This window comes from Theropithecus gelada, chromosome 3 (genome assembly GCF_003255815.1).
Source record: "Theropithecus gelada isolate Dixy chromosome 3, Tgel_1.0, whole genome shotgun sequence".
Classification (NCBI taxonomy): domain Eukaryota; kingdom Metazoa; phylum Chordata; class Mammalia; order Primates; family Cercopithecidae; genus Theropithecus; species Theropithecus gelada.
The window spans coordinates 47,202,585-47,214,708 of record NC_037670.1 but is presented as its reverse complement, the minus strand read 5'-3'; the positions used below and the strand labels follow the sequence as shown (position 1 = coordinate 47,214,708).

The window sequence follows — 12,124 nt, the reverse complement described above, 5'->3', positions numbered from 1 at the left end:
GTTGTTTTGTTTTTTGGTTTGCTTCGTTTTTTATGTGCATTGCTATTTTAGTTTAAAGCTGTCCACTGCTTGTTTAAATCTCCTCTCATTCTGCCTTTATCAATTTTATTTTCCTAGGACATCTATCCTGGAGCTTTATGACCTGCCCTAATCTCTATTGGTTTTTCTTTTCTCCTGATCCATAACTAGTAACCTGAGATCTCCTTTCACCATCATGCTGGTGATTCCCTTTGCATCTATTCCTTTGTGTATTTTCTGTATTTCATATATTTTTCTTTTTTGGTTTGCTCTATGATTTTGATAGTACAGCAAGAAAGTATGGGCAAGAATCAAGTTTGTGAAAGAGGGACAGAATATTGTCTTAAGTAAGTTATGTTATATTGCAACTCTCCGTGCATAATCTCAATAAATACTGTAGTTAATAAACTTCAGTCAATCTGAGGTCAAAATTTTCAAGTAGCTTTGGAGATTTTTGAGTCGAGTTTGATGTTTTACTCATAACATAAACTTGTGCTCTTTGTCAGATGTTAAAAATAATTACTACAGTATTTCTATTTCACTAACCATTCTCCTTACTATCCTGATACTCCCTTTCCTGCTTTTTTTTTTTTTTTTTTTGCTGGAAAAACACAAGAATAGCTGGAATGTACATTAGGAAGGAAGTAGTTTATAGGTTGATATTAGCAGCCAGACTGCCTTGGCCGACTGCTTTGTAGGTTTGATTTTGGGCAAATTATTCGATCTTTGTATCTCAGTTTCCCAAGGTGTTAAATAACTATTTATTTTATTGAGTCATTGTGAGCTTTAAAAACATTCTATCAGTGTTACGCTTTTAAAGTAGTATCTGGTTGATAGTAAATGCTCGGAATTTAGCTGTTATTGTTGTTAGTATTATCACGAAGCTTATCTTATGTGTCCAGTTCTGGTCCACATATAGTAGGAGATGAAAAATGAGAGTATCATGTCTGTGTCAAGGACTTTTATTTGCTAATATAATTTTTTAAACTCATTTGTTAGAAATTGTCAGTTCCATTTTAGAGTAACAAAATTAACAGTTTCATTTGGCTTTACCTAATAATTACTATCACAAAACCCTCTTTCTACCTTTTTATCTCTTTAGTGTGTGTATATGTTTATAAAATTTCTGAAGCTTGCGTACATTTTCACCTGTGATTGCGTTTATATATGTGTGTAACCCTATGGAAACATACATCAAGTTGTTTCTAATTAATGCATGTTTTTGGTAAAGGTACAAGCATTTGGACAACTCCAGCTGATAATATGTCACCTTAAAAATTTTTTCATATAAAACATGAAAGTAATATATACAAAATGCAGTTGTATTTAGTACTATAGAAGTGTCTAAAATAAAACTAACAATGACAGTCTCTGCCACTGCCCTGTTGTAACCATTCTTAGTGCTGTGTATCTTGTTTTTTTCTTTTTGTTTATAACAATGCACATATACAGAGACTTAAAATTTTTTTAATGTAGATTTTACTGTTCATAATATTTTGTAACTTATATCACTCAGAAATCTATTGTGGGCTTTCTTAAAGTTTAGACAATATCACATTATCTTTACTAGCTGTCTGCATACACACACATGTGCACACATGTACACACACTCACACATGTACACACAGTATTCTATGGTATAGATGTACTCTCATTTCTTATATCTTTCCCTCTTTATGGACATGTGTCCTATATTTTCTCCCAGTCTACCCTTTCTATTTGAATTAATTTAGAGTACCTTTTTTCTTAAACAGGTTTTAAAACAGTATGTTCCTTTTCCTACTGTTTGGATTTTTTTTTTCCGTATGAAAAGATCTACTCTAACCCAGAGTTATAGAAATTTTCCCACTATTTACTTAAAATACTTTTCTTAGTAAATTTTTATTTTGTAAATTCAAATGCTTGCTTTTTAACTCATTAGCATTTTATTTGGGCTTTCTGCATTCTGTATTAAATGAATTTGGTGTATGTTTTTCTTTTTTGTGCTGTCTTTACCAAGTTTGCAATTAGGGTTATGTTAGCTTTGGTAAATGAGTTTAAGAGCGTTCCTGTTTTTTTAATACTTCAATGTGTTAGCATAGGAACGATCTGTTCTGTAAGTTAGAACTCACTGGTAAGATCATATGAGCCTAGGGCCTTCTTGCGGGGTAGATCTTTTAACACATTTTTTGGTTCATTCCACAGTTATTGGCGTGTTTAAATATTCTACCTTTTTTTTTAATTGATTCTAATCATCATCAACATTCAGTATTAATTCATAAAATATGTACATACCACAGAATCTAACATGGTGGCTGCTTCTGTCTTCCAGTTCCCCCTCAATTAGATAAAGTATTTTTAAATTTTTGTTCTTTTTTGTGCTTAGCGTGTTATAAATTGAGGGAAGAGTTTTTTTGTGTGTTTGTTTTGTTTTGTTTTGTTTTGTTTGAGGCGAAGTCTCGCTCTGTCGCCCAGGCTGGAGTGCAGTGGTGTGATCTCGGCTCACTGCAACCTCCGACTCCCAGATTCAAGCAATTCTCCTGCCTCAGCCTCCCGAGTAGCTGGGACTATAGAAGCCTGCCACCACACCCAGCTAATGTTTGTATTTCTAGTAGAGACCAGTGTCACCACATTGTCCAGGCTTGCCTCAAACTCCTGACCTTGTGATCCGCCCTCCTCAGCCTCCCAAAGTGCTGGGATTACAGGCGTGAGGCACCGCGCCCGGTTGTGTTTGTTTTGTGTGTGTTTTTTTTTAATACCTCTTGTGTCCTGCCACATCCTGAAAAGATCTTGGTCAGGTTTATTTTACATTAGCTTTTTGGCTATGAAAGAAAACTTTTTAACTCTGTGCCGTTTAGGTACTTCTGAATATGGATTTCCTCATGTATTATGATTAGACCAACTTTTTAATACTCTAAATGTTTGCTAGTGATCAAAATGGTGATGCCATTATCAGCCTTGTTATATGAAACAGGTCTGAGTAAGTGGACTTGCTAAAGTTTAACCTCCGAATTAGGAAGTTACCAACCAGTCACAGGAACTCTTTCAACCACAGGCTATCCCACATGAAGAGTCTGCCCTATAAGAATGCAGTATGAAAAGTTAATAGGCAAAGCAGATCTGGGGAAAAAAAAGAGCAAGAGGATGAGACTGGGCTATACTACACTAACTTGAGTCCTTCTCTCAAATTAACTTTATTGGTTAAGACTAGTTTCTACTATAGAAAATCCCCAAATAACAGTGGCTTACGGAGAGAAGATTCTGTTGTGTAAAAATGAAATTCAAAAGAAAACAATACAAAGTTACTATGATAAGCAAAAATAAAAGCCAGAAGATAAAAACAGAATATTTCCAAAGTACTGGTTGCTTGTATGTGTGTGTAGAGGTGAGAGGGTCATGTTATAATTACAATTACAGGATTAGTGTAGCTTTTTTCATTTATTTTAAAAGACATTAAAATTTCTTTTTTTGTAAATATTTTGTCAGTATCTATTAAAGTACCCTTAGGGTTTTATTGAAGTAATACTTTTGTATTATGAAAATTTTTTCTCAATAGTTGTTTCATTGGTTCATAATAATGGTCCCCACTTGACATAACTTTATCACCCTTTTTTACTTTTGAAATGTCTCTTAATCACTTTGTTTATTCAATAGATATAAAAATGTTTATTAGAATATAAAACATGCTGAAAAGTAGAACTCAGTGAATTTTTTTTTTGAATGATACTTTCCTTATTTACATGGCCTTTTAAGGAATATGAAGGAGAAGAAATATTTATCAACATGGTATTAATGAAATTTTGTTCCCTAAAAGTATATGCAGGCCTAAATCGTTAATGCAAAAAATACTTCTCCGTGCATCTTGTTAAATTCAAGTCAGTGGTCCAGCGTTTCCATGCTTAGCCAAAGAAGACTCTTTTCCTCTTGGTTATGTACATTTGTAGCCTGAGTTTTAGGTGCCACATCTTTCAAGTCAGTTACACATCCTGCCTTTAGGCTCTCAGACTTGTACTTCCAACTCAGTGGGTTATCACAATGTGTGTTTACCCATGTGACCACCAACTAGGCCAACAGGTAGAACATCAGGAGTACTCCAGAAATACCCTTTTTCCTCCTTCCCATCACTACAGTCTATCCATACCCAAAAGTAGCCGTTATCTGGACTTCTAACAATATACATTAGTTTTCTTGTTGACCTTTATACACTTGGCATCTTTTACTCTAGGTCCTTTTTTGTCTGGCTGCTTTTACTCAGCTGTGTGTTTGGAGCTTCATCCATGTTACACAGTTGTCATTTCTTCCCTCTCATAGTATTTTGTTTTATGACTATAATTTTTTTCTATCCTTCTCTTGATGGACATACTAAAAAGGTATTAACTGTTTATATGCAGGGCATTGTCCTAAATCCAGTGGGTGTAGCTGGGATAATGATGGACTGAGTTCCTACCTTAATGAACCTCATTTTCTGCTAGGGAAACATTAATTAGAGTTATTAATTAGTATGATAACCAGTTTAATGTGGAAAAATAACATAAAATGAGAAAACAGAGCTAGTACCTAGAGGGCTTCCTAGAAAAAGTGATGTGTAAACTAGTAATACATAATCCAAAATGTAGAATGTAAATGTTTTTCTCTCACTTCCTAATTCTCACTCCACAGTGAGCATCTATTGATTGTTCCTTGTATATCCTAGAGAGATAGATGAGACTGACTTAGATTCAGACATTCATCCTATATTTATAATATAAATAAAAGTAGAAGTATACTCTTTCTATTTGCTTCTTGCTCTTGAGTTTCTTTTTCATATATATGTAATTATTCATATCAGGATTAGTAGATTTATCTCAGTATTTTTCCTTTGTTTCCTAGAGTTTATCAAAATTTTTTAAAATATTCTCCTAGAATAGGGTATGCATGTTACAACAAATTTGAAGAAAGTTAGTACGTTTCCACCTACCGTAGAGGCTGATGGGAGCAATATGTCAGCACACTGATAACTTATTCATACTCCAATTTAGGCAGCTCTGTCTCCTGCTAGCTGTTACCAGCAAGGTCTCTATGGTTAAGTCCTAGGTTTAAATCCTAGCATTATTATTTAATAATTGTGTGACCTCGGGCAATTTATTAAATTATCAGAACCAGTTTATTCACTTACATGAGGAGTTATCTTGAGAGTTAAATGAGATAATTCACGTGGAACTCATCAGGCAGTGTCTGTCACATAAAGAACACCCAAGTTGTTACCTATTCTTACTAAATTTATTAGCATTGTTGCTGAATATTTGAGTAATTTTCAATATTGTGAACATTTTTGTGCATATATTATTGAACACTTACGTGAACATAGCAGAGTTGACAAGTCAAAGTGCTTGCAGATTTTAAATACTAATATTATCAAATTGCCTACATATAGTTACATTGATTTGTTCTACTATTGATATTTGTCTTAAAAAAGACATTAAAAGTGTAATCCCATTTTTTAAAATATATTTCTTTGATCTTTGTGAGGGTCAGTTTTTTTGGCAATTGGTATTTATGTTGACTGTCATTCATCTTTATATGTTTATTACATTGAGCTTTTTTTTTTAGTTAAATGAACATTTGATCTTTAAGACAATTGATTCATCTATAATTTACAAATTATATTTTGTGGTTTATAATTTGTCTTCTAAATTTATTTTTTGTGTCTTACTATACATAATTTCTTAGATCTTACAAAATATAGCAACTTTTTAAAAATAGATTTGGGCCTGTGATCACTTTTAAAATTATGCAAAATTTTAATTCTGCTTTCATGGTTTAATAATACTTTTGTTTTGATTACTAGATAGAAGATTTTAGTTTTCTCTGAATAGAAAAATATCCAGATAGTCTAAACATAAAATATTGACTAATGCATACTTTTCACACTGACTTGACACATATACTAAATCATACATATACTAAATCCCTTATCAGGGATTTATACGTAATCATATACTAAGTAGCTCTGACTGGGTCTCTGTATTCCACTGATCTCATTTTCTGTTTTTGGACAATACACTGAATACAAATGATCTTATTATAGATCATTTGTAATACACTTTCACATTTTGTTAGAAGAACACTTAGTAATTTTTGTTCTTTTATAAACAAGAAGTTTGGAAAGTCTCATTTTTCTTATGATGATTTTTAAAAGCAATTGCTACTTCCTTTCCAAATCCTTTTAGAATTATATTTTTGTGTTAATTTAACATGAAATAGATTATTATTATTATTATTATTTTTTTTTTTTTTACTATTTTGAGTCTTGCCCAAAAGAAACATGATATGCCTTTTCACTTTTATTGTCTTTTGTTGTATTCTTCAGTAAGGTTTTATAATTTTATTTCATAATGGTCTTATATCCTTTTGTTTAATTTATTCCTAGATAATTTTTTTTTGCCTTTTTGAATAGGGTCATTTACATCCACTTTTTTTTTTTTAACCAGGTTATTGAAAGGGTCAGTGATGGGATAACTAATTAATTTTACATGCTTACGTGGTATTTAGTTAACTTTATTGAACTCTTTGTTTTCTAATGGTTTTTGCATTTTATTTTCTTGATTATTTCAGTAAACTGTCTCCCAATAATTATTTTCTATATCTTTATTTCTTGTTTCATTTCTGGCTTTATTGCGGTGATCAGAAATTTTTATCATATTCTCAATACTGAAATAATGGTAGTAGGCGCCTTTGTCTAGTTTCTGATTTTAATGAGTGTGTCTCCAGTGTTTTATTATGTACAATGTGTAGTTTTGGTTCCACTTTATGAATTTTAAAATGCTCTCAAATTACTAGATAAGGGTTTCCCACTAAACTGATTGGTATTGAAATTTAGAAATTTTATAATACATCTATTGAGATGCTGAACAGATTTCTCCTTAATTCTTAATACTTAAGGTCTTAACTTTGATCTACCTTTAAAAAAATTATTGTAAACATTTTTTGTTATATATATTTTTTGTATACCACACTGTTTAACAGAAGTGAGTATGGGTGTTGGCATCTGGTTACATAGACAAAATTGATCTATAGTTTCTTGCTTTGTATTTGTCAATTTTGGGGATACAAATTATACCAGCCTTGTATAACCATTAAGGAGGCTTTCTCTTATTTTTCAGGCCCTGTAGCAATTTAGGTATCACAGAAGTTATCTGGTCCTTGAAGATTTGACCTAACAGCCCAACTCTAAAACAATGTGGGCTTGATTTCTTTCGTGTTACCAGATTTCTCGGGCAAACTTTTAAGTTTTACAGAGTCTCTTCAGTTTTTCTGCCTCTGAAAGCAGTTCTAGTAGTTTATATTTTTCTAGATTATTATCTATCAGGATACTGTAGTTTATTAACAAAGTTATATGTGTTATCCTTCAAGAAATTTTGAAACATTTTTTTTCTGTATTATCACCTTTCTTATTTCTACCAGTGAGTTTTCTTCCCCTTTTTGGTCTTCCATCCAACTATATTCAAACTGGAGATATATATATTTAGAGAGAGAGAGAGAATCTCACTCTGTCGCCTAGGCTAGACTGCAGTGGCGTAGTATCGGCTCCCTGCAACCTCTGCCTCCCAGGTTCAAGTGATTCTCCTGCCTCAGCCTCCCAAGCAGCTGGGATTGCAGACGCCTGTCACCATGCCCAGCTAATTTTGTTTGTTTGAGACGGAGTCTCACACATGATCTCGGCTCACCACAACCTCTGCTTCCCGGGTTCAAGCAGTTCTCCTGCCTCAGCTTCCCAAGTAGCTGGGATTACAGGTGCCCACCACCACACCTGGCTAATTTTTTCTATTTTTTAGTAGAGACAGGGTTTCACTATGTTGGCCTGGCTGGTCTCAAACTCCTGACCTCAGATGATCTGCCCACTTTGGCCTCCCAAAGTGCTGGGATTACAGGTGTGAATCACCATGCTTGGCCTGGAAATTTTTTTGACTAACAGCCCAATAGATTTTGATATCTGATATTCCCATATTAGTACAGTTTTTTATTTCTTTGGCTCAAGAATAATTTAGAGCCATATTTTAAATTTTCTAAGTGTTTAGCTTGGAATATAGCTCTATTTATAATTCCTGTTTGTATTACAGTGTGGTCAAAGAATATGGCCCACAGTATTTCAGTCCTCTGGAATTTGAAGTTTTCTTCATTTCTTAGCACTGTCAGTTTTTTAAAAATAACCCATAAGCATTTTAAAATACACATAAACTCTGTTAACCAACTTTATTTTAGAGATAAGACCAATCAGACTTAGAAGATTATGTGCCTTATTCTATGTCACAGTTAATTATAAATGACGTATCTAGCTTTTTGAATTTTAACTTCCTCAGTTTCCCATTAGATTTAACTGCCTCCAGAATATAAATATTTATATATTTGGTATCCTCATATGTATATATATATATATATAGAGAGAGAGAGAGAGTTTATATAAAAAGTCAATAAGTTATAAATTTAGAATATGGTTTTATAGTATTATTTTGAAAAGTAGAGAAAAGTCTAGGTAGAATTTATTTGCATCTTTAGAACTGAACAAGGTCTGAAAAGCATGGCTTAAACTAATTTTACTGAATAGGTCATCTGTAGGTAGATGGGAAATGAACAAGAAAGGATATCACACATAATGGAGAAGAAACAAAGGCATGTGTGCTTTGTGAGGAGACAAGCCTAACTTAGATAGAAGGGAGATCCTTGTTGCAGGGTGATAGGAAATAAGACTGAATAAATGGCATTGAGCCTGATTAAAGGTGTAGTGAAAAAAGTTAAAAAAATGAAATACAAAGCAGTTCTGTCATCTAATGACTAGTGTCACATTTCATTTAGCAAATGCATGGTGATTTCATTGCAGTGTCTGTGATAATTAACTTAAAATAATTAGCATAGGCTGCCAACAGGATTCTGAGGAGGTAATATGAGACAAATATAATGTTAACTTTACTCGTAATGGCAGATTGTGTAGAACTCTGCTAAATATACCAGCATGGAACATCTGTTGGGAATTTGGATAAATATGATTCCAGTATATTTTAAAAGCCATAAAATTTCTTAAGGAAGTGTATAAAAAATAATTAAGAAATGCATGTATGCTAGTAAAAATTTTTTGTGTGTGTTTGAAAAACAGCTTCTAGAAATTTAGAAGTTAATTTCTTAAAAAGGAAGTGTATAAAAATAGTTAAGAAACGCATTTACGCTGGTAAAAATGTTTTCTTGTGTGATTGAAAAATAGCTCCTAGAAATTTAGAAGTGTCTTTCTACCTCTGCTGGTTTAAACACCTATATTTTGAAAATACTTTGACTTTGGCAATTTGCTTGTGAAAATTAGGAGAATCTTAAATTCAGCAAAATCAAGAAGTGAACATATAATCTTAAAGTATAAGAGGTTATTATATATTTCAATTCTATAATAGAAATCTGCTATTTATTAAAACAGCTTCTATTTTGAAAGTAGGTAGGGGATTGATGACCATTTAGTGGGATCATTCCATGTATGTAAACCTACAATATTATTTTAAGAGACTCGCTACAAATTTGTTTTATTTTGGTCATGCTATTTTAGACTAAAGTATGATGAATGAAATATTTGAATATTCTAAAAGTCTGTTACAGGTTGAGCATCCCAAATCCAGAATTCAAAATCTGAAATATTGCAAAATCCAAACATTTTGAGTACCAACATGATACTCAAAGGAAATGTTCATTGGAGTATTGTTGATTTTGGATTTTCGGATTCAGAATACTCAACCAGCATAATGCAAACATTCCAAAATCTGAAAAAAGTCTAAAATTGGAATCACTTCTGGTCCCAAGCATTTCAGATTAGCGACCTGTAGCCTGTGACAATCATTGTCTAAAGTTCGTATCAACAAGAACAGTAATTGAATTGTTAATGTTTTAGATTTATTCTCAAATTCAGTATACTTCGATTATTATGTATGTGCCCCCCCCCCTTTTTTTTCCAAATTTGGATAATAGGAAGATTTTTAATGAGTTCTAAGCGGAGCTTATGTGTGCTAACTAGGCACACAGTGAGCGCTGATAATCTTATATATTAAAATACAGTTGATATTTATGGCTGTTATTTATTCACATAAGACTTTGGAATGACATGTATATCCTCAAAAAAAAAAGTCAGTTTTTTTCAAGGGAAAAGTATTTTAGAATAATTTGTTTCCTTATTCTATTTATAATCTTAGGCTGCATAGAAAGAACATATTAGCCTTCCTTTTAATGAAGTATGATATTATGTAACTAGAATATTTCATTTAATGTTTATCAGTTATTTTTTCTCCCATCTGTAAAATACAATCATATAGGTCATAACATCTAGATGTCAAAGAATTACTTAAGAAAGGCATGCACTTTTTAAACTAAAAAAACTTTTTAATTGAATGGATTTTTTGTAATCTTGCCTGAAGCTCAAAATGTTTATGCTTGTTAGAGCTAGAATTTACATGTAAGTATAATATAAATGAATATGAAAAGCTTTATCTTAATCATATGGTCCTCTTGTACATAGCAGTATTTGATGTGTAAGTCTATATATATTTCTCTATGGTCAGATATTTTCTGGATTTTGCTTGTGTATTAAAACATGCATTAGTCTTTGTTATTTCCCCTTATTATTTGTATGAGATATTCTTGTTAAAGAAAACTAAGTTTAAACCTCAAGGTAATAATAGTGATAATATATAACCGTTATTATTCTTACATTAATAAAATTTACATACTGTTGAAGCAATAAGTACTTCTTTTTGTGATAATTATAACCCCAGGGCTTGATGTTACATTCCTTATTTGTGGGCTATTCAGCTAAAAGTTAATTTCAATAATACGACTATGCATTTAAGAACAATTTTCTTTCAGATTTGAGTATTGTTGGAAGCTATATATCAACTCTAGAATTTTCTTATTCAAACTGATGCTTAGAAAGGTAAAACAGAATGGGAAAACTTGCCGTCTCCATCTTATGATGTCTGTGAATAGACTTTGACTAGTCTCTGATAAATTTTACAAAATTACTCACATTGTAAGTTTAGACATATTATTTTACCACTTTCATGTGTGGAAACAAAAAGAACATTTATATAGTGAAGGGATAAAGAAGGGCCTTTGTGGCCAGGCACAGCGGCTCACACCTGTAATCCCAGCACTTTGGGAGGCTGAGGCGGGCAGACGATGAAGTCAAGAGTTTGAGACCAGCCTGGCCAACATAGTGAAACCCCATATCTACTAAAAATACAAAAAATTTAGTTGGGCGTGGTGGCAGGTGCCTGTAATCCCAGCTACTTGGGAGGCTGAGGCAGGAGAATAGCTTGAACCTGGGAGGTGAAGGCTACAGTGAGCCAAGATCGCACCACTGCAATCCATCCCAGGGGATAGTACGAGACTTCATTTGAAAAAAAAGAAAAAAAAACAGAAGGGGCTCTGTGATCAGTTATTCAGGAAATACTTTGATACTGTGGAACATGGGACTGTGTTCTTAGATGTACCGCCCTGTTTGTAATACTTTAAAAGCCAAAAAAAAAAAAAAAAAATTATATGCAAGAAGAATTAAACTTGTAATATTGAAGGATTTTTAGGTGTTTAAATAATTAACCAAAATTGTCATTTTCATTGCATTTTCCAGGCAATTAAGTTGGAATATGCAAGGTTGGTTAAGTTGGCCCAAGAAGACACCCCACCAGAAACCGACTATCGTTTACATCATGTCGTGGTCTACTTTATCCAGAACCAGACACCAAAGAAAATCATTGAGAAAACATTGCTAGAACAATTTGGAGACAGAAATTTGAGTTTTGATGAAAGGTAATTTAAAAATATAAAATTCTTATGCTAAAAGTGTTCTTTTTTTTTTTTCATGCAGATTCCCAGGATAATTTCTTGAGTATTTATTTTATATATGCATGGGTACATATTTTAATAAATACATAACAATTTGAACTCAATGTGAACAGTTGCTGGAGTCTGTGGCCTTTTGAAGTTTGAACTGAGAATAACTTAGATCATTTTAATAAATTTTAATTGTGAATCAAGTAATCACTGCACTTACTACACTCAATATTTTAGAAACAAAAATGGGCTTCTCAACCTCTGTACTATATACATAGTTTAAATTAGA

General features: G+C 32.4%; 1 protein-coding gene across 5 annotated transcripts in view; it reads left to right on the top strand.

Moving 5' to 3' along the window:
- USP25 (ubiquitin specific peptidase 25) overlaps positions 1–12,124 on the top strand; it is a 143,918-nt gene that overhangs the window by 117,507 nt on the left and 14,287 nt on the right. For all 5 annotated transcript variants that reach the window (XM_025380109.1, XM_025380107.1, XM_025380106.1 and 2 more), the window contains one exon: positions 11,633–11,811. In XM_025380109.1, coding sequence (XP_025235894.1) covers positions 11,633–11,811 — 179 coding nt within the window. The remainder of the gene's footprint in view (positions 1–11,632; positions 11,812–12,124) is intronic.